The sequence below is a fragment of the Chiloscyllium plagiosum genome, unplaced genomic scaffold (genome assembly GCF_037043375.1).
Source record: "Chiloscyllium plagiosum isolate Xiang-an unplaced genomic scaffold, Cpla_swu_hap1 HiC_scaffold_6, whole genome shotgun sequence".
Lineage (NCBI taxonomy): Eukaryota > Metazoa > Chordata > Chondrichthyes > Orectolobiformes > Hemiscylliidae > Chiloscyllium > Chiloscyllium plagiosum.
The window spans coordinates 107,714,302-107,738,277 of record NW_028270144.1 but is presented as its reverse complement, the minus strand read 5'-3'; the positions used below and the strand labels follow the sequence as shown (position 1 = coordinate 107,738,277).

Genomic DNA, 23,976 nt, shown 5'->3' with positions numbered 1-23,976 from the left:
CTAAATTACTAGAAGCTCAAATTTATAATAATGTAGTAAGGGCATCAGGTTGTCTGTGACGTTTGGTGAGCAGTGGGACCAAAAATCTATTCCTTAAACAATGTGATTTTGAAGAAAGAAACAGGAACAGGAGTGGAAGAAATAAGAGTGTATCCAGGTCATATCAGATACAGAAAATGAATTCTGAGAAAGAAAAAAATGAGAGAGCTAATAAGTTTTTGATTTTGTTTTCTTCTAAATCTCCAACAACAATGTTTGAGCATCCAATTTCAATTGTTCCTTTTTCTGGGCTGGATAGTTGTGACATTTCAGGGGCATGAATTTCATGAATAAAAACATGCTTATGCCATTGAGTACCAACTTTAATTTTCTGTGGCTAGTTTAATTTTGATTAATGCACAATTTCAGCAAATCTGTGATACTCCAGGTTGGATGACCAGTGAACCATTTTTATTGGTGAAGAGTAATTTGTGGTGGTGCACAACTCATGGCACAAATTGCTCGATATCATTATTAAACATGGTTACTTTTCTAGAAAATTCTGGCCAATTATCTTAACCGGGTTCTGTTTAATGTGTTACCAGCAGATGGCACCAAACACCACTTGTTCGTGTAACATAAAATTTGGCCACTCATTTTTTTCAAGACTTTACGTAGGTAATTTCCTCTGCATTTTTTTTAAACAGCTAAGTGTAGCAGCATGTAAATATATCACTATTGTCTTTTCCCCCATCCCTTTTTATTTTGACCTCTTTCCTCAATTTTTTTTTAATCACTTGGACTCATGCCTGTTTCTAGTTGCTCTTGAGGTGGTGATGGTGAGCTGCCTTCTAAACTACTGCAGACCATTTGCTATAGGTAGACCCACAATACTGTTAAGGAGGGAATTTCAAGATTTTGACAAACAACACTTTTAAATTGACCACTTTCTTGCAGTTAACAATTTTTGACCAGGTTACTTTCCTTGCCAAAGTTATTTACCCAGCCTAGGCCCGTTTATCCCTTCACTGTCTATTTGAATCCTTACAGTAAATGTTCCGTCTCTTCTGCAGCAAAATGTGTGAACCCATGTGTGAGAGCAGTGTGCATAGTTCTGATTGCCATATTACAAAAAGAATATAAAGCACAGGCGAAAATACAGTTAAGATTTATAAGGATAAACCTAGCATTACTGAGTGTGTACAACTATTAGGAAAGTCTGAACGTTCAAGGTCTGTCCAACCCCACCCATCCTTGACTGTTGTGCCATTATTTATTGGGGTCCCTGTACTCCTTAATATCATGTATAAAACCCATCTCTTTGATTAATGACCTTGAGTTTTCTTTGTGTATGAAAGATGTAATATAAATTCACATAGTTGTTTTAGCAGAAGTAAATCTTGGTAACTGTTTAGTGTTGTTCATTGTGCATTCTTGTTTCTAGTTCTGTTGGACCGAGGCAGCAAACTACGAAATGCAATGGTGGTTTCTGCTATGCAAACTGTTCCTGACAATGTATCTGCATTGGCGAACATTCCTTCTGTGGATCCGTATCAGGACATTGGCAAGCCAATATCAAAGTAAACTTGATTAATTTTTTGAAGTGTTGTTTTTGTGCCTTTTAAAAGTTGTAATTATTTCAAATTCAATCTGACAGCTAACCAAAAGAACCTTTTATGCACTTTAAGAGTAGGAGTTGCTGAAGTGAAAGGAAAAAACATATGATTTGTTAAAACAGCAAACTGATTCACCATGTTTTTGATGTGTGAAATTTACAGTTTTGGTTTCACACTGTATCATAGGATCACATGGATGCGATATGTAAGTATTGACTAATTTCTCCCTTATCTGGATGGCATTAGCATGCTGGCACTTCAACCTAATGATTGTTAGTTATGTTTCATTGGGTCATTTGGTTGAGGTATGTTGCAGTCCCGTTAAACTGCGCCCTCATTATTTTTTAAACTGTGCACTATAATTGAAGTCGTTACATGATGACCAAGAGTGGTAATATTATTTGGAGGCAAGTGAGGCGAGAACTAATGCCAGTTCTAGGCAGGTAGATTTAATTTCCATATCTGCGGAGAGCGCTGATCTCCAGCAAGTCAGTGTATAATACTACATTTGCTCTCAATATTCTGCATTAAGGAGGAAAATTATCTGCTCAGTTGCCTTTCCCTTTTAACCAGAGCGAAGCTCTTCTTGGGGAAACAGAGAGACAGACCCAGGATCAAATAATTTGTCAGCATTTGTCCTCTACACTTACTTGCGCTTCATAACCATTTGGGCAACTAGCATCCTTGGAAATATGTAAAAGTTTTATATGAACTAGATTTGAATAATTTTGCATTTGTTCTGAAAGCATTTTTAGATTGCAAAAGTCAGCACTGGCTGATGAGACAGGGACAAAAATGAGGATGGAGTTTTGAGAAAATAAGCAACCAATGCACTGAGATTGAATAATAGATAATTTATCAAAGGAGTATCTGACAGCATGTAAACTTAGTTAGATTTTTTCTGATTTGTATGGCAAATTGCTGAAAATGCAAAGTGATCATCTCTGAGGGAAAGTGGGCCAGAGTGAGCAGGACAAGAAACAGTTCATTCCCTTAAACAATCAGATTTCATTGTAAAAGCAACTGCACAAGGACCAGTGATAAAGCATAAACTGGTTGAATGGATTACCAGATAATGCACAGAAAGAGAATAGAAGAAAAGAATAGATTATCCTTTAGTATCACCTGTACTCAAGTACAGAAGTACAGGAGTGCAGTGAAAAATTTACAGTGTCACCCCATATGGTGCCACCAGTGAAAGAAAAAAACTGGATTAGAAAAGCTGGAAAAACAGAGAGAGAAAAAGGAACTTCTTTAAAAAATGTTTTATTAAAGCCTGACGGAATGGGTTCATCATAATTAATAGTCGAAAATGTGTTGCTGGAAAAGCGCAGCAGGTCAGACAGCATCCAAGGAGCAGGAGAATCGATGTTTCGGGCATGAGCCCTTCTTCAGCAGGATTCTCTTGCTCCTTGGATGCTGCCTGACCTGCTGCGCTTTTCCAGCAACACATTTTCGGCTCTGATCTCCAGCATCTGCAGTCCTCACTTTCTCCTACATCATTTATAATAGTTTATTTCAGGGCCAGAGAGGTTGACTGTAAGGATGTAACACTTTTTACATCATAAATAAGGATACTTTGACTAAAATGGACAAGTCTTTGTTTATTTATAACAGATGAATGCAAAGCTTTATAGCATTCAAACTGTTTCAACGTTGAGGCAGGCAATGAGATTTTTTACAAAATTAGTGCGGGAGCACCACAGTTTGAGTAGCAGTTTATGGATTTTTAAATTTTGACTGCCCTTACTTAAAATTGTGATACTGTTGGTGCAAAGAGAGCAGTGTCAACATAGCATTGTTTTGTTAGAAAATCTATGTCAATTTTAACTGTATTTCTGAATTTAAACAATAGAGATTTTAAAAAATGGACTTTAGAGAAAGAATATTAACCATATACTGGAAATGCACAATAGGTCCATTAGTTTCATAGAAAAGATAGGTTAATGTTGTCATTCAAGGTCTGGACTTGATATATTCTCTTTGCAACTGCTAGTAGACCTGTCCTTAAACATCTATTAAAATTGAATATACTACAGAACAGTGCAAACAAAGAATGAAAGGAAAGGTATGTTAACTGATGTGCAATCTCGTCTGTAATGAAAGATGGATGAAAATTGAGATGATATCTCATTGTGTCTTTTAAAACAAAATCCAATTCTGATTACGCTAGATTCAATTATTTGTTTATAGCATGTGAGACCTCAGTAGACAGTTACACATCTAGGCAGACAGGAAGAGGAATGGTGCCGCAGTGCATATTCAGCAATTATTCCACTGCACTATGAATCATTTGCTTTGATCCAGCTGTGTATGGGATTTAACATGCTAAATTTCAATAAATTTGAATCTTTTGCTTGTAACATTTTTAGAGACCACTTTTATTCTATTTTTAATTTGAAGTTGAGTTTTGAATATAAAATTATGAATATTGAATAAATGCCAGTAGAAAGCAATATCACGATGCAAATTATTTGAAGGAAAGATAGTTTCACCAAGCATTGAACAGTTCTGTAATCCTAAGATGCAATGTGTTATTGACTTATTGTCCAGGGTCAGTTGCAGATGATCACTCAAAAAAACCTGTAATTGCATCATAATTATTAATCCTTGAGTAGTTGTGACCTTGTGCATCAACTGCATTAAAGTATCTTGAATATCTCACATGATACCCAGCGTAGATTAAAAAACCAATTGAACTTGAAGTCAAACCCCTTACCAAAACTTGGAGTGATTTACTGAGCAGTAAAGTTATCTTGTGTTTAGATGTCAGTTACAAGCTGCTCAATTTTACTTTTGCAATTTATGATGTCATTTGAATCGTCAGTAAGATTTTTGTTTCAATCTGAAATTATCAATTTATTTAAGATTGAATCTACCCAGAATAGCAGGTTGATGTGCTAAATATGCGTATTGATAGATCTGTCAATTGTTTGTTACTTGTGAATTGTTCGATAAGGCACACAGTATTGGTATGGACAATTTTAAAAAAAAAATTTCTAACTTTTAGTCCCTCTATCTTACGTTTAAAAGCTTATGGAATTACATTTTTATGCATTAGTAATGTATTTTCTGCTACAATAAACACTAATTTTATCAATTCTTTCCCTTTGTCGTCCTTTTTTTTCAGAATAGCATCTCCTTCAGGAAAGTTGCTGGAATCTGAAGCTACTTGCATAACCAAAGCTTTTTTATTGCCTTCCCCTGAGCACCCCTTAAAAGAAGTCCATCCAAACACAGACGCCACAGTCATCAAATTACTCCTAGGCAGGTAAATTCTGGGAGTACTTTTCATTTTAATTTGCTTTGTATTTCACCTTTTCATTCGTTTCCATCAGCAAGCATGGATCTATTCATTGGACCGGTTCAGTATGCCACATATTATTGATTAGAACTGAGCCCAAATGGAGATGAGACTCGGAGATTCAATTTGGTATTTGATATTGATCAGAATTAGAATGTTAGTGCAGATATTGGGGGTTAAAACTATTTCAGCGAGATGTGAGGACAAGTAAGGAGGAGGTCTGGAGAGTAAAATTGAAAGCAGTGATGGTGATATGGTTGTTCCCTTACAGATGCCATGGAATTTGATCAGTGGTGGTGATGGTGGGAGTAGCCACCCTCTCACAGAAGCTGGTTGAGACCCTGAGGTGGGCCATTGGAGGGGCTTTTCCCCACGTCTGGTGTCCACAGAAGAGTGCTCCATTTGGCAACCACTCCCATAACCTTAGTCCTCATGGCATTGCTGGTGCTGAAGAGCTGTGAGCTGGCAGCTTTAGGAAGCAGGATCTCTCCCCTTGAACAGATGGCAGGCTTGAGAGCAGTGATAGCCCAAGATTTTCAGCCCATCAGGGCTAACTCTACTAGTAACATTAAAGAAAAACAAGATACACAGAGAATTGTGAGGGCCGGAGTTAAGTGGGATTATGGGAACTGCAAGGAATGTCAGTTAGTTTTAGAGCACACATGCATGTGAATGGTCAAAATGTTGTTAATAAAATTGGTAAGCTGCAAATAATTAACCATGTTCAAATACATTGCGGGAGAAAGAACTGAAAGTTGACTCATAAAATGGTAGAATTAAATGCTTTATATTCCTGGGTACAAGATGTTCATGAAAGGAAAGGAGGGGTAATAGTTCCAGTGGAGTAAAACATTGAAGTGCTAGGAAGAGAACATGTCTTTGAGAAGTAAAAAACAGATTGTACTTAAAGATAAGAAACAATAAAGTGATGTCAGCCTGAGGGTATATTTTTAAACATTATGTTTAAATCGCTTAACTAACGTAATAATGAAATGAACAATAATCTGACAGGGAGCTGCAGTGCCATGGAATGTGCATTATTTTCTATATGGGAACTGTGGGACACCTTTTGTGTCCTGAACAACTACATGTGCTGGCAGTGTCAATGGCTGGAGGATTTCAAACTCCTTGGGATTTATGGGTTTGACAAGCTGGTGTTATTAGTGCATCAACATGTTTTTGGAGTTGGTCACCCTGTAGCTTAAGAGTGAACAGGCACAGAGAAAATGATAAATCAACAGAGAATCAAATTGGACTATGCAGATAGTGCTTGTCCCATGAGAATATTATATTGTGGCGATAACAGATTTGACTCCAAAAAGAGCAGAACTGAATGCTAAATATGTCTGGATATGAAATGTTCAGGAAAGCCAGGGAGCTACATAGTGAAGGCAAGGTAACAGTATTATTTAAACAATATTATGGTGCAAGAGAGTAAGGATGTCTTGGAGTGATTGAAGATCTCATTTGTTCATAAATGTTCAGAAACAATACTGGGTGTATTCCGTAGGCACTAACTAAATAGGTTGCTCAGGGAAATAAGAGTTGAAATTTCAGAAGTGTTGACCGTAATCTTTCAGTCCTCCTTAGAAACAGGCAGCTTTGTCAGAAGTCTGGAGGATTGCAAATGTTACAAAAATACTCAGAATTTGATTCCAACTTTGAGTGTCTGTGCGGAGTTTGCACATTCTCCCCGTGTCTGCTGGGGTTTCCGCCAGGTTCTCCAGTTTCCTCCAGCAGTCCAAAGATATCCAGGATAGATGGATTGGCCATGCTAAATTGTCTCTAGTGGATACGAGTGTGCAGGCTGGGTGGATTAGCCATGTAAATGCGGGGTTACAGGGACATGGTGGGGGGCCTGTGGGTAGAATGCTATTTGGAGGGTCAGTGCAGACTCAATAGGCTGAATGGCCACTTTATGTACTGTTGGAGTTCTGTGAACTGGTGTTCCCAAGAGATTGGTATCGTTTTCCAGCTCACTAATCGAGTGTGCCACTGTCCCCAACTAAAATCTGAAATCAGCTTTCCAAAAAAAAAAGGCGCCATGGTTGCTCAGTAGTTAACACTGCTGCCGCATAGTACGAGAGACCCAGGTTTGATTACACTCTTGAGCGACTGTGTTGAATTTGCACATTTTTCTCATGTCTGCGTGGGTTTCCTCCCACAGTCCAAAGTTGTGCAGGTTAGGTGGATTGGTCATTTTAAATTTTCCATGGATGTATAGATTAGGTGGATTGGCCATGGGAAATGCAGGATTGCAGGGATAGGACTAGTTAGGATGCTCTTCGGAAGGTTAGTGTGGACTCGATGTGCCAAATGGCCTGTTTGCACACTGTAGGGATTCTATGATTCTATGAGCTTGGCAGTTGCGTGCAATCAGTTTAAAATTGGTGGTGTGTAGAACTATGATCCAGGAGAAATCTAGCCACTTTGATAAGCATGGACTAATGATAGTGAGTCAACATGGACTTAATTTGGGCAAATTATATTTGACTAAATTGAGATTTTGATGAGATAGTGAGGTGAACGAGGGCAGTGTAATTTGTGTATATAGACTTTCAAAAGTTGCTGATAAGTAAAAGGTAAATTCGCCATAGTGTTACCAGACCATGAGGCTTCTCTTTCATGAAACAGAGATGACTGATAGTTTACTCGTGAGGGTCACCATGGAAGAGGTTGAGAAGAAGGGTACTTCATGGTAACCTCAGCTAGTGCGGAAATTGAACTTGCATTATTGGCATCACTGCATCGTAAGCCAACCATCTAGCCAACTGAGTTAATAAGTACCCATATTAGGCTGATTAGCAAATGTTATGCCCACAAGATAATAGGAGCAGTAGCAGCATGGTTCCAAAATTGGCTGAGGAATAGAAAACAAGTATGGTGGAATAGGACTAGTGTTTCAAAATAGGGATAATTTATTTACAACACATGAGGCATTATTTTCTCTGAGGGTCATGAGCTTTGTTTTATTCACCTATGCGATGTGGGTGTCAGTGACTGTGCTATATTTATTGCTCATTCCTAGTTGCCCTTGAGAGTATGGTGGTGAGCTGCTTTCTTAGCTATACTCATGTGTTATACGCAGACCCTTTAGGAGTTAATTCCAGGAGTTTGACCTGGTGACACTGAAGGAACAGCAATATATTTCCAAGTCAGAATGGTGAGTGACTTGGAGAAGATCCAGCAGTTGGTGATGTATCGCATGCATCTGCTGTCCTTGTCCTTCCAGTTATTATGGGTTTGGAAGGTGCTGTCTAGGGAGCTTTGTTGAATTTCTGCAGTTCATCTTGTAGATAATGCACACTGCTGCTACTGAGCATCTTGGGTGTGTGGGGGAAATAAATATTTTATAGATGTAGTGACAAGCAATGGGCTGCTTTATCCTGGATGGCGATGAGCTTCTTGAGTTTTTCTGGAGCTGCACTCTTCCAGGTAAGAGGAGGGTATTGCATCACCCTCTTGATTTGTGCCTTGTAGATGGTGAACAAGTTTGGGGAATCAGGAGGTGAGCTGCACATTGCAGAATTCCTAACCTCTGATCGACCTTGCAACTATTGTGTTCAGATGGCTACTCAAATTCTGGTAAATTCTAAGCTCCAGGATGTTGATAGTCAGGTATTCATTGGTGACAGTAAGTTTGATTGTCAGCAAAAAGCCCTACTCTGATCTTCTGATGGAGAGAAGGCCTGAAAATGATTAGAACTGGGACATTCATTTGTATTCTTCCGAAATATGGTTTGGAATGCTTCCTGAAAAACATACTACGAAAACTTTTACATAGAGGTGGATAGATTCTTGGTAAGCAAGTGGGTGAAAGGGTATCAGAGGTAGGTAGAAATGTGGATTTGAGTTTACAATCAGATTAACCATGATTTTATTGAATGATTGGGTAGGCCCCGGGGTAGAATGGATTACTGCTCCATGTTTGTAAGTTTATGTGGTTTTCCAAACTGGAGGGAGGTATACAGCAGGTTTCCCTAAGATTTAGTACAGGTTACTGCTATTTTGATGTATGTCACTGACTTGGAATTGTGGGCACAGGTAGCAGTCTGCCAGTTTGCAGATGATCTGCATCTTGGAAGTGTAGAAATACTGAAGCAAATAATAATATCCTTCAAGAAGGCTTAGACTGGTGGATGTGTGTCAAATTAAATTTGATGCCGAAAGTCTGAAGTGGTACATTTTGCTTGAAAGAATGAAAAGAGATAATAAGTGTAAACTGATACACTTTTAATGGGGTTAAAGGAAATAGAGATGGCAGAAGCATTCTGTGCAAGAAGGAAAAAGTTAAAATGAACTTGTATGAAAAGTGGAGAAGAAAGAGGGAGAGCGGTGGTGCCCATCTGGGCTTCACATCCTTTAATCGATGTGAAGGCTTTGAAGAGGCTACTGAAGAGATTTACTAGAATGGTTCTAGGAATGAGAAATTTCAGTTAGATGACTAGACTGGGGTCGTTCACTTTTCATCAAAAAAAACTGAGAGGAGATGTGATAGAGATGTTTGAAATCATATAGAATTTAAGGGGAATAAGTAACTCCAATGACTAAAGAGTTGATGGCAAGCGAGCCCGGATTTAGGGTGATTGGTTAAGCATATGGAAATCACTGACAACTAGGTTGAATACAGATTCAATAGTAAGCTTCAGAAGGGAACTGAATATATCGCTGAGCTGGCAGGTTTGTTTTTAGATGCTTTGTTACCGTGCTAGGTAACATCATCAATAAGCCTCTGGTTAAACATTGGTGTTCTGTCCCACTTTCTATTTATGTGCCTTGTCTGTTAAAAGTGGGACAGACACCAGTGCTTCACCAGAGGCTCACTGATGATGTTACCAGCATGGTGACACAATGCCTGAAAACAAGCCTGCCAGCTCATCGAGCAAACTTACAAGCTGAACCTCAACCTGAGCTACAAATCTTCTCAAAAGTCGCAAACTGAATATACATTTGAAAGAGAAAATTTTATGGAGATAATGGAAAGAATGAAGTGGGAATGATTGGATGGTTCTTGAAAAAACCAATACAGGTTGTTCTGCTTTATCTTGTGTTTTGTCAGTGTGAACTGGCTGTAATGAGATTGACAAATAGGAGGCACTGTTTCTAAAACATGAACTTTTAAAATGTATGTTGGCTATAACACAAATACATTGCCAACACTTTGTGCTATTTTGATTGTGCAATTTTTGTATAGCGTGGGGTCACACAAGAATGCAGCTATCACATTATAGAAGAAATGACTGTACAGATTTTGCTTTTCTGTTTTGTGATTTGGTGAAGGATGTTGGTTATACATTTCTTCTGAAAATTAATACCCACTTGGGAAAGTGTTCTGATTCTTGAGCTCCACTTACACCCAGAGTTGCCACAAAGGTTAATTTTATAATCAAAGTTTGCAAAATCTCTGATTTACCTGGATACTGGAATCAAGTTAACAATTATGAACTATCAATTAATGATATATAACATTAGGAAAGGATGCTCGACCTGAAACATTAACTCTGATTTCTCTGCACGGATGCAGCCAGACATGAATTTTTCTAGTTTCTGTTTTAGTTTATGGTTTATAATATACTAGTTAGAACTCTTAACATCTTCGAAAACCCTTATGTCCACATGTAAACATACACAGACAAACAAAACAAAATTGGTTTATCAGTGGAGTAAAAGAAATGATGAAGCACAGTTCTATAGCACCAATTCACCGGGTTTGTTTAGATGTTTCTTTTGCTTGCCATGACTTTGTCCAGGTCATTGCACTTCTTCATAGAGTCGCATTGTGATTAATACACGGACTTACAAAGCCACTTAGTTAAATGCAACAGTTTACAACAACTGGTGGGATAAAACAATTGACTTTCTTTGGGCTTCAGACATTTTACTGTAGAGAGAAACACACTCAACGTGCCCTTTCAGCAATTGAAGGCTGCCCCTGGATCATTCACAGTCACAAACTGTACAGCTGCCCAGAAAACAATCAGAGTTGTCATCAGACTGTTGACCATTGGTATCCATAATTGGTCACAATTACACAGACCACCTCTTGTTCTTACTGGCTGAATCTTATCTTGGTGCCATGTTATCTATAAATGTATTACGTACGGTATTGCTTAAACAAAGCAGCAATGTAAGCACCACACAAAATGAGTTTCATTAACTCATTTTTAGTTAATGTGCAGCTATTGCGTCCACAGTTATTGGTTTTAAAACAGTTCTCCGTTTTAGTCTACAATCAAAAATAGGAAAATTAAAATTACACGGTCTTCCTAACCTGCCTTAACATGGGGCCAAGTTCCTGAGCCTAAGTAATATGTTTAACCATGGATGTAGCATCTCCTTGTTTTTTAGAGTGAAATGTGCATGGAACACAGATTACTGATTGCTCAGTTAGGCATGAAGGTTTCAGAAAAACATGTTTGGGAATCAGTGCGTATTAAGCTGGGAGATGGGAAATAGGAGACTTTAGGTCAGTGTTAAGATCCCCATTGGGGAACAATAAACCAGAATTACCTAATTTATCAAATGATGCACCGAAGAAGGAATTATCAACAAGATTTCATTTTTGGAACTTTGATTCAGATATGTTTTAAATTTATGTAAATCAAACATGAATTAGGAGTTGAATCTTAATAGTGATAAGTGCAATAAATGTACATCCATAACAACCATTAGCATTCCCCTTCAGCATGTATTGCATGACATAGCTACACGGTTTCATAATATGCTGTTTTTTATTTGTGCAGGGCAGGTCAGAAGTCTTCAACAGAAAACTGTCAACAGTTTTCACTTCTAAGTATGATTATTGTTAGCAAGGCAAACTTCTACATATCCTCTCTCTCTCGGGTCACAAAGATCAAAGAAATGACTGTACAGGTTTTGTTTTTCTGTTCTGTGATTTGGTGAAGGATGTTGGTTATACATTTCTTCTGAAAATTGTTATGACCCACTTGGGAAAGTGTTGTGATTCTTGAGCTTCACTACACTCAGAGTTGCCACAAAGGTTAATTTTATAATCAAAGTTTGCAAGATCTCCAGTTTACCTGGATACTGGAATCAAGTTAACGAAGTGCTGACAAACAATCTGTCATGTTATTGCAAGTAATTTCATGTTATTGCAAGTAATTTCCAATCACAAATAAACAACTATGAACTATCAATAAATGGTATATAACATTAGGAAAAATCACTTGACCTGAAACGTTAACTCTGATTTCTCTGCACGGATGCTGCTAGACATGCTGAACTTTTCCTGTTTCTGATTTGATTTTGCAACTTTCTAGAGTTCCTTATCAGAAGACTAACTGATAAAACCTGGTTTATCGTTTGGCCTTTTTGGGAAAGTATTCACTTTTTAATGTATCTGAGAATTTCACATATACATTTCCAAGTTAAAGAATTTTTTTTAGCCAGTTTACAGAAAAGCTCCTGACTTTTTTGATGTCAAACAGAGGAAAATTACCTCTTCCTGGGAGTTACTTGCTTCTTGCATATATTTCAATGTGCTCCTCATTCTATCATGGTTTGACTTCTTTTTTTAACTTTCACCCTCCACCTCTTCTGCTTGTAGTTCTTCTATGTATCTGTACCTTAACCTCTTTTCTGGTCCTGCTTCCAGGATTGCCAGATCATATGGACCACATCTCATCCAAGAAAATTAATTCTTCAGTTCATTTTAACCAATATTAATAACAATTACAGACTTCACAGATCTTTGTTTACTGTTTCCAGGCAAATAGTTTCCATTCCACTTAAAATCTGCATTGCAAAAAAATGTTGGAATCCATTATTATGAGGGAGTAAAAGGATGTTGACTGTATTATGATTTTGTAAAAGTCCTTTACAAAAGGACTCTATTTGACTGTATTGTGATTTTGTAAGATAGAGTCATTGTGCTTTTGTGGAAGGGTATTTGTGCTGCTGCATATATTACAGATAATTAAGATTGTAATAAGCAAGTCAGATATTGGGGTCCTGGTAGATGTAGGGTGTTTGAATTTCCCAAAGAAAATTGGTTTGAATAGAGGATGGGTTAAGTTACAAAATACCAGATAAATTCAAATTTGATTCACTCCGCGTGACATCAAGAAATCGTTGAAGGCAAACCTGGCAACATTCTGGCAATTCTAGTACTGAAGATGAGTGCTGCAAAAGTAGCACTATACCTTGCCAAGCTGATCTGACAGTTTCAACACTGAATTCTACTCAGCAATGTGAAAAAGTGCCCAGGTATGTCCTGTTCCAATAAGCAAGACAAACTAACCCAGCAAGCTATCACACTATCAGTTGAATCTTGATCATCAGTAAGACAATGGGAGGTACCACTCACTCAGTGATAACTTCATTGATGCTCAGCTTGGGTTCTACCAGAGTCTCACAGTATTGAAGATTTGTGCTCAAGAACTTACTCTGCCCCTAGCCAAGCTGCTCTAATACAGTAGCAACACCAGCACCTACCCAGCAAAGTGGAAAATTATCCAGGCATGTCTTATGCACAAAAGGCAGGACAAAACCAACCGGCCAATTACCGCCTCATCGGTCTACACTAGAACATCAGTAACTTGATGGAATGTGCCATCAACAGTGTTTTTAAGCAGTACCTGCTCACTGACACCCAGTTTGGGTTCTGCAAAGGTCACTCAGTGTTTGACCATGTTACAGCCTTGGTCTAAGCTGGGATTGAAGAGCTAGATCCCAGGGGTGAGATGACCTTCAAAGGGTGTCCGCCATCCACAAGGCACATGTCAGGAGTGTGATAGAATAAGCTCCACTTGACTGGATGAGCACAGCTCCAATAACATTCAAGAAACTTGACACCATACAGGACTAAGGATCCACTTGATTGACACCATAAGCACAATCACCCCTCTACTACAAATACAGCCATCCATGCAGCACTCCAAAAGTTAGTGCTTCCAAGTGGACCTATTGGACTATGGCCTGGTGTTGTGTGATTTTTAGCTTTCTCCACCCCAGTCCAACCATTGGCATGGTGTATTATGAATATTGGCTGTTGTGGTTCTTTAGTTTGTCACTAGATGGTGCTGAAAGAATAATTTCCTGTTTATTTGAATAAAATCTGTCTTCTCCCAATTCAAAACCCATTTTTTGTTGAAATGTTGAGTTGCCTGTCTTACTCTTTCCTCAACTGTGTCTCTGTGATTGCAGCAACTTCGTAATTCCATGTGTTAACTCATGCCTTTAACTAATCTGTTTTACCTATAATACTCCTCATATTAAATAGAGGTCATCCAGTGTCACCTTACACCTTAGAAATTAACATGGCTGGACTCCCTGTGCCTTGGTTTCTTTGCTAAAGTACACTGGTCCCTACTGTGCTAACACTGTTTTCCTTCCCACTGCCAAATTAGTACTGTATAAATTCCTCCCAACAGCACTAGCAAACCAACCTGCAAGAATGTTGGTCCCATTTTGGTTCAGGTGCAGACCGTCCCTTCCTTACAGGTTCTAGCTTCCCCTGAAACTGTTGGAGTGGTCCAAGAATTTAAAACGTTCTCTTCTGCACTAACTCTTGAGCCTCTCATTCATCTGCCCTGTTCCCTTATTTCTGTACTTGCTAACAAGTGGCACTGAGTGTAAGCCAGAAATCACAACTGTTTGAGATCATGCTGTTTAGTCTACTGCCTAACTCCCTCAATTCTTGATGTAGGACCTCATCACTCATTCGATCTATGTCATTGGTATCAATGTGTACTATGACTTCTGTCTTGTTACCCTGCTTTTCAGGATGCCCTGCAGCCACTCAGTGACATCATTGATCCTGGGACCAGGGAGGCAACGCACGATCCTGAAGTCATGTCTCTAGCTGCAGAAACATCTATCAGTTCCTCAAACTAATGAATACCCTATCACTATTACTCCTGTTTTCTTTTTCCTCTGCTTCTGTTGCAATCAGGATGCTTGTGGTGCTAGAAACTTGGCTTTGTCTGTGTTCCCTTGAGGAATCAGTGCCCTCATCAGGTTTCCAAATGGAAAACCGATTTGTGAGAGGGACCATAGGGGCTCCTGTACTACTTGCCTGGGGATTCTCTTTGACTGTTTGGTGGTCACCAATTCCCTTCTTTCCTCTAGTCCCTGGAATTGCAGTGTAACCACCTCTCTGAACGTGCTATCCACCTAACACTCAATTTCGGGTGTGTTCCACAGTGTCTTCAGCCATTGCTTAAGCTCCAAAACATGGACCCAGATTTCTGCAGTTAAGAAAACTTCCTGCACACACCTTGAATGACAGCAGGGTCCGTGACTTCCCATATGTAGTAGGTCACATATTCCATTCTGTTGACCTCATCTGCTATATCTTAATCTTGTACTAACCTTGGTCTTACTTGCAAACCTTGCTAATTACTTAATCATAAAGATTTGGAGATGCCAGCGTTGGACTGGGGTGTACAGGGTTGTGGAACGTGTGGCACTGGGTTGTGGTCCAGCGGGTCCCCCCCTGATGGGGGAGCAGTGCTCCGAGAGCTGGTGCTTCCAGTTGGACATGTTGGACTACAACCTGGTGTTGTGATTTTTAACTTAATCGTAAAGATACTCCATTTGCCTTAAATTTAGTCTACTCTTATTCTCTGAGTTTGACTTATTCCTGCTGCTTTTCAGTTAATCTTTTGATAATCTCGGAGCCCTTGGGCTTTGGTCTGCTCCTGCCCCCACTGATCTGAAAATTTCATTAGGCAAAGAAGGCAGCAGAAAAACAACTTCCTTCCCTATTTCATCTAACTCTCATTGACCAAAGTGTCACACTCCACTCTCTGCAGGTTGCACTCGAGGCCAAACTGGGTAAGGGTAAGGATGGCACATCAGATTAGTGTAGAAAGGTGTGAAACAAAGTTTTTCAGGTCAGCTGTGTGAAGCCCTCCTTGCAGACATCTGGATACTTCTGGCACATTTGATTAATTAATTTACAGATCAGTCGAGCAAAGCCTGACATTATAGAAATAGGCATAGTTTTACTCACAAAGTCATATCTCACAGCCAACCTCGTGAACTCTTTCACCATCATTAGCTTTGGACATTTCCTGCCTCACAATAGTACTGTATATAGATAGGTGCAGTGTCTCTGGGAGTCTTCAGAATCGGCTCTGGAGCCAATGAAGTTTCACTCATCGGGTCAACATATACAAGTAAACACCTGGCTGATTACCCATGTTCCAGAATTAGCTGCTCCTTATTTTCATATGGCTACATTCTTGGCATCTTTCTACTAATATGAAAAATTCCTCACATGTACTGTCCACCTGATGTAGGGTATTTCCAATTCAGCGATAGTCTGCTCTAAATCATTACTCACTTTGGGCCTCTCTGCTTTTGACCTCATTACAGCCTTGGTTCTAACATGGACAAAAGAGCTAAACCCCAGAGGTTTAATAACAATGACTATTCTTGTCAGCAACAGTGGGTGCGGCCTCCAGTAAAATTAAAGCTAGTGGGACTTGGAGAAAAGTCTTGACTGGTTAAATTCATATCAATCACAAAAGAAGATGGTTGTGGTCTTTGGAGGTTAAGCATATTGTTCACAGTGCAATGTTGCAGGAATATCTTAGGCTCCTGGGCTCAACAGATTGAGTTGCTCCTTCCCTTCAGTATAATATAAGAAGTGAAGATACTCCCAGGCTGAAGCTGATAAGCGGTAAATAATATTCGCATCCTGCAAGTGCCACACAATGGCCTTTCCCAATAAGAGAAGATCTGACAGTCTCCCATTGATATTCACTGGTATTGCTGAGAAAATCTATAGCCTTAAAACTTATCTTTAAATATTTAGACTAAAATGTAATGTTGAGTTATAGAACACATTTGCTGCTGCACACTAGAAATTAGACAGGGGGCTGGGAGGCTTAGAAAAAGGGGGGAACCCAAGGTAGGCAGAAGATAAAAACATCTGTGTTCACCAAGTGATAACAAGATGCTCTAAGGCACTTAAGAACATTTACCTTAACTTGGCAAACGTGGTGCCACTGTTTAAGAAGGGCGGTAAAGACAAGCCAGGGAACTATAGACCTGTGAGCCTGACCTCGGTGATGGGCAAGTTGTTAGAGGGAATCCTGAGGGACAGGATGTACATGTACTTGGAAAGGCAAGGACTGATTTGGGAGAGTCATCATGGCTTTGTGCGTGGGAAATCATGTCTCACAAACTTGATTGAGTTTTTTGAAGAAATAACAAAGAAGATTGAGGAGGGCAGAGCAGTAAATGTGATCTATATGGACTTCAGTAAGGCGTTCGACAAGGTTCCCCATGGGAGACTGATTAGCAAGGTTAGATCTCATGGAATACAGGGAGAACTAGCCATTTGGATACAGAACTGGCTCAAAGGTAGATGACAGGTGGTGGTGGAGGGTTATTTTTCAGACTGGAGGCCTGTGAACAGTGGAATGCCACAAGGATCGGTGCTGGGCCCTCTACTTTTTGTCATTTACATAAATGATTTGGATGCGAGCATAAGAGGTACAGTTAGAAAGTTTGCAGATGACACCAAAATTGGAGGTGTAGTGGACAGCGAAGAGGGTGACCTCAGATTACAACAGGACCAGGGCCAATGGGCTGAGAAGTGGCAGATGGGGTTTAATTCAGATAAATGCGAGGTGCTGCATTTTGGGAAAGCAAATCTTAGCAGGACTTATACACTTAATGGTAAGGTCCGAGGGAGTGTTGCTGAACAAAGAGACCTTGGAGTGCAGGTTCATAGCTCCTTGAAAGTGGAGTCGCAGGTAGATAGGATAGTGAAGAAGGCGTTTCCTTTATTGGTCAGAGTATTGAGTACAAGAGTTGGGAGGTCATGTTGTGGCTGTACAGGACATTGTCTAGGCCACTGTTGGAATATTGCGTGCAATTCTGGTCTCCTTCCTATCGGAAAGATGTTGTGCAAGGGTTCAGAAAAGATTTACAAGGATGTTGCCAGGGTTGGAGGATCTGAATTACAGGGAGAGGCTGAACAGGCTGGGGCTGTTTTCCCTGGAGCGTCGGAGGCTGAGGGGTGACCTTATAGAGGTTTACAAAATTATGAGGGGCATGGATAGGATAAATAGGCAAAGTCTTTTCCCTGGGGTCGGGGAGTCCAGAACTAGAGGGCATAGGTTTAGGGTGAGAGGGGAAAGATATAAAAGAGACTTAAGGGGCAACTTTTTCACGCAGAGGGTGGTACGTGTATGGAATGAGCTGCCAGAGGATGTGGTGGAGGCTGGTACAATTGCAACATTTAAGAGGCATTTGGATGGGTATATGAATAGGAAGGGTTTGGGGGGAATATGGGCCGGGTGCTGTAGGTGAGACTAGATTGGGCTGGGATATCTGGTCGGCATGGACGGTTTGGACCGAAGGGTCTGTTTCCATGCTGTACATCTCTATGACTCTATGACTCTGTGACCTCTAGGAGAATTTGATAGAGTATGGCACCAAGGATCCCTGGCAAAATTGGAGTTGGTGTGAAGCCGAGGACAACCTCTCTGCTGGTTGGAGTCATACCTGGCATAAGTGAAAGAGGTTGTGATTGTTGGTCCATCATCTCAGTCCCAGTACACCATTGCAAGAGTTCTTCAGTGTGGTGCCTCGCTCCAACCATCTTCAGCTGTTTTGTGAAAGACCATCCTTCCATCATAAGGTCAGAAGGTGGAGGTGTTTGCTGGTAATTGCACATTAATTACTACCATTCAGAACTCTTCAGATACTGAAGCATTCCATCTTCATGTGCAAGCACTGGGCAACATCCAGACAATTGACGTTTTATGTCACACTTGTGCCAACCAATGACCATCTTAAACAACAGCAAAATCTAAACGTTTCCTGTGGCATTCATTGACATTACTATTGCTACATTGGTAACCTTCCAGGATGTAGACATTGACCAGAAACTGAACTGGGCCAGTTATATAAATATTACAAGAGCAAGCCAGAGATTAGGTGAGTAACTAGTCTCCTGTCTCCTCAGTACTTTTCTCACTGTGTAGTGTAAAACTCACTCTGGATTACAAGCACTTTCAACTTTGTACATATCATTAAAACATAAATATTACAATTTGCACTTTTCTGTCTAGTTGTCTCTCATTGTGTGCTGGTTCCCACCTTTTCCTGGAAGTGTCTATATTTCACCCAAGGAGGGCTCTATCTGCTGATAGTGCAGTTCCTGTACTTCTAATCTGCCTTTTACATTTGTGGATCCCATTTACTTTTACAGTATAACTGAAAATGTAACTCTGTACCTGAAACTAATTTAACCCCTTCAATTACAAAGGGATGGAGTTGAAAAGCAGGGAAGTCTTGGATATAACAGTATAGGGCACTGGTGAAATCTCGAGGAGAAAGTGAGGACTGCAGATGCTGGAGTCACTTTCTCCTCGAAGATTTTAACCTACTGTGAATCCTCTTGCAAGGATGCCTTCCTTGAAGAAGCTCTCTTCCTCCCTCTACAAGGATTTCAGTGAGTCCCTCTTTCACTGCTCACCCCAGGTCATCTCCTCTGCCCAGAAGCTCACCACCTTCCTAACCTGCAATCTTCTTCCTGACCTCTCCGCCCCCACCCCCAATCCGGCCTATCACCCTCACCTTAACCTCCTTCCACCTATCGCATTTCCAACGCCCCTCCCCCAAGTCTCTCCTCCCTCTCTTTTATCTTAGCCTGCTGGACACACTTTCCTCATTCCTGAAGAAGGGCTCATGCCCGAAACATCGATTCTCCTACTCCTTGGATGCTGCCTGACCTGCTGCGCTTTTCCAGCAACACATTTTCAGCACTGGTGAAACCTCACTTAAAATGCTGCGCAGAGTTTTAGTTTACTTAGATAGGAAGGAAGCGATACAAAGAAAGTTCACTAGTTTCAAACCTGGAATGATGATGTCTTATGAGGATGGACAATAAATGTAGACTTTGCCATAGATGCTTCCTTACCAGTAAAGGACAGCATAGACAGATTGGGAATGTACCCATTATAGTTTAAGGAATGAAAAATGATCTTATTGAAACATCTGTGATCCTGATGAGACTTATCAGGATAGATGTTGAGAGGAATTTTCAGTTCCAAGGAAATCTAGAACAAGGATGTACAGTTTTGTAAGATGAGGAGGAATTTGTTCTCTGATGTTTTCTAGTCTTTCGAATTCACTTCTGTCAAGCAAACTGGAAACTGAGTAACTCAGTTATTTACCTCCGCCACTGATTGACAGAGGTAATGTTTTTGTCTTCGTCTGCAAGTTAATAGATCAGTTTCAGCCACATGGACACAAGATGTGGTCCATCTAAAAACTGATTAGTTTTTCTCATTCACTGGTGGGATTTGGGTGCCATTGGCTAAACCAGCATTTATTGACTATCCCTAATTGGCCTTGAGAAGGTATTGGTGAAGTGTCTTATTTAATGACTGAAATCCATATGCTGTAGCCATGTGCTGTAGTTTTTGACAAAGATGTGGATTCTGTATTAGAATCTTTTAAAGGCTTTCATAACATTGGGAAAAAGACTGAACAAACTTTTAGCATGTTGTGGATTATTTTATTTAGTATGTTTGATAATAGCTAAATCACAAACATCTTTTACAATCTTCTTCACCTGTATACAGATTTTGTATTCATGCAAGATTCTGTTGAGACCCTCCTTAGCCAAGGGAATTGAGGGGTATTGGGGTAGGCACAAAAGTAGAAATAGAATGATATTCAGATCAGCTATAATTTTATTGGATCATAGGGCAGGCTTGAAGTGTTGCATGACCTACTCCTTTAATAGCTTATAATGTATGATTACAACCCTTTTTGCCAAGTTTTTAATTCTTCACCCAGGTTTTCTCTTGCATTTCTGTGTAATTCGTGTTAATGGAATATTTTTTAACTTAAACGATCAAGTTGCTATTTATCGTTCATCTGCAATGTATTAATTTTAATTTTTAAACTTAGTTTTAATCTCTTTGCCTACAGCTCTGACTCGATCCCTCTTCATGACTGGGATGGCCTGGGCTCTCTTCCAGAGTCCTTATCTGCAGGAAGTAGTGTTTTGGATGAAAGTGAACTGAATGATCCTCATTATGATCAGAGCCTCTTGGAACATCTCTTCTACAAGAATTCTGTGAGTGATAAGAGTGCACAGATCCCAGGATTTATTGCATGCTGGTACTAGCATCTTATTTAACTGTGGTGAATATTGACTGTGGATGAATTTATATTTTGTCCTGTATGTGAAGATATACAATTTCAATAGAAGATTTTATGAATTAAAATTTTTCACAATACATCTCCATAACATCTATGAAATTTCAAAATAGCTAGTTTCCATCTTTCATAGAATTCCTAGAATGTGGACAGAGGGCGTTTGGGCCATCAAGTCCGCACTGACCCTCTGAAGAGCATCCTACCCAGACCCAGTTCCTCACCCTATCCCCGTAACCATGCATTTACCATAGTTAACTCACTCAACCTACATATCACTGGGCACAATGGGGCAATTCAGCCTGGCCAATTCATCTAATCTGCGCATCTTTGGACTGTGGGAAGAAAGTGCAGCACCCAACAGAAACCTTCACAGAAGCCCTCTCGGAGAATGTGCAAACTCCAAGGCTTGAATTGATCCTAGTCCACTGTGAGGCAGCAATGCTAAGCACTGAGCCACTGTGCTATGCCTTATCCTTTTTTTTTTCTGTCTAACAGACCAGTTAAACACACGCTTTCTCATTACTACTAGTTCCACACTGGAACAAAATCCCAGAAAATGAACTGGAGCATGTGTGTTTGTGTAATGTATGAAATTGAAGTCTCTTGTTTTCTTAAAGCTGGACCCCAAATAACAAGTAAAAGCATACTTCACACTTCCCTAATTGGCTGTTATGAGATGTTAAGTTTGGGAGGGTTTTTAAGGAAAACATTTAGGGAAAGAATAGGAGTAGGAAGTGTTAGAGCAACAAAACTGTTGAATCAACGATAAAAGTTTGGTACTCTTGGAGAATCTGAAGCTGACTCAAATGGAAGGCAGAAAGTAATGATACAGTATGGAGCTCTGAAAAATATTGCATCAGAAGAGTTATGATGGACAGATAGTTTTAGCTGTTGGCAGCAAGGGACAATTGAAGACTCATAGGTTCTATGTGCAGTCCAGAGATTATCACTGACTGAACTCAACTAGTTTCTCCAAGGTTAGTGGAGTTCAATGTATAACACACAGGTTAAAAACTCCACAGAGGCAGTCACCCAAGGCTTGAATTGAACCTGGGTCCACTGTGAGATTCAGAATTTTAAAAAAACATGGTAGTTTTTTTTCAGAATTTGGTTTCTTGAAGTAACTGCATAATAGAAATAACATGTTCTATCAAGGAATATTATAGTTGGCCCACTTACATGAAGTTTGCCAAAATTATATTTCTTAAATTGTCAGCTTATTTATTAGAACCATGGCATGGTCACTTACAAAAAGAGAAGCCTTTGGCCTGTTTTGTCCATCTCACCCTGTGTAAGAGTATTTCAGCAAATCCTAATCCTCAATTCTTTTCCAATATTCCAATACATTTTTTTTCTCTTCAGGTGGTTGTCCAATTCCTAGTTGCATTAGTAGACCAGGAAACCCACTAACTGTGTAAAACAAATCTCATGTTGCATTGAAACTTTTCTAGACATTAATTTGATGTCCTCCAGTTCTTGACCCTTTTGACAATAGGAATAGTTTGTCACCATCTATTGTATCTCGTAGAAAACTCATAATTTTTGTCACTTCTATCAAATTTTCTCTCAACTCTAGAATAACCCACCTACTTCAATTTGTGTACAATCCGAAGTCCTTTGTCTCTGGAACTGTACTATAAATCTTTTCTGCACCTTCTCTAAAGAGTTCACTTCTAAAGTGAGATGATTCAAATTGTACTCTACTCAACAATTAGAAACATAGAATTATGTAGTACAGAAGAGGCCCTTCAGCCAACTGCGTCTGTACTGCCAAAACTATGCTGAATCTATACTAGACTCACTTTCCAGCAATAGTCTACAGCCTTGAATGCAGTGAAATTTCAAATACTCAATCCAGTCCTTTTTAAAGGTTGTGAGGTCACCCACCTCAACTACCCTCCCTGGCAATGTATTCCAAGTCCCCACCACTCTCTGGGTGAAAAGGTTTGCCTCAAATTCTTTCCTAAATCCCATGCCTTCAACCTTAAAATTGTGCTACTTTGTTACTGACCTTTCAACTAAAGGGGAACAGTTTTTAAAAATTAATTCACAAGAGAGTGTCAGAGAGATATACAGCACCACGCATTTATCTGAATTAAACTTCATCTGCCACTTCTCAGCCCATTGGCCCATCTGGTCCTGGTCCTGTTGTAATCTGAGGTAACCCACTTCGCTGTCCACTAGACCTCCAATTTTGGTGTCATCTGCAAACTTACTAACTGTACCTGTTATGCTTGCATCCAAATCATTTATGTAAATGACAAAAAGTAGAGGGCCCAGCACCAATCCTTGTGGCACTCCACTGGTCACAGGCCTCCAGTCTGAAAAACAACCCTCCACCACCACCCTCTGTCTTCTACCTTTGAGCCAGTTCTGTATCCAAATGGCTAGTTCTCCCTGTATTCCATGAGATCTAACCTTGCTAATCAGTCTCCCATGGGGAACCTTGTCGAACGCCTTACTGAAGTCCATATAGATCACATCTACTGCTCCGTCCTCATTAATCTTCTTTGTTACTTGTGGTTAGGGCAGCATTTACTACACATCCCTTAATGCTCAGAGGGCAGTTAAGTGCTGTGGGTCTGAAGTTGTGTGTAGGCCAAACCAAATAAGGATGACTGTTTCCTTTCCTAAAGGACACAAGTGAACCAGATGGGTTTTTCCTGACAATCAACAATGGTTTTATGGTCATCATTGGACTCGTAATTCTAGGTATTTATTGAATTCAAATTTCACCATCTGCCATGGTAGAATTCGAATCCAGATCTCATAATAAATAAATGAGTCTCATAATAATAATCTAATGATGATATCACTAGACTGTTACTCCCCTTTGCTTTCTATCGATTCTCTCCATATCTCTGATACTTTTATACATCTCAATCCGGTCCTCTCTCAGCCTGAGATGATGAATAATCCTGAGTT

At 39.7% G+C, this 23,976-nt stretch overlaps 1 protein-coding gene across 6 annotated transcripts in view; it reads left to right on the top strand.

Moving 5' to 3' along the window:
• The window catches only part of c2cd3 (C2 domain containing 3 centriole elongation regulator), a 222,277-nt gene that overhangs the window by 18,707 nt on the left and 179,594 nt on the right, over positions 1–23,976 (top strand). For 5 of the 6 annotated variants that reach the window (XR_015757475.1, XM_087988324.1, XM_087988325.1 and 2 more), the window contains exons 6-8: positions 1,424–1,559; positions 4,726–4,866; positions 20,821–20,968. Coding sequence is in view for 5 of the 6 variants with exons in the window: in XM_087988324.1 (XP_087844450.1) it covers positions 1,424–1,559; positions 4,726–4,866; positions 20,821–20,968 (425 nt within the window). In the remaining variant the exon portion in view is untranslated. The remainder of the gene's footprint in view (positions 1–1,423; positions 1,560–4,725; positions 4,867–20,820; positions 20,969–23,976) is intronic. The other variant, XM_087988326.1, reaches the window with a different exon arrangement.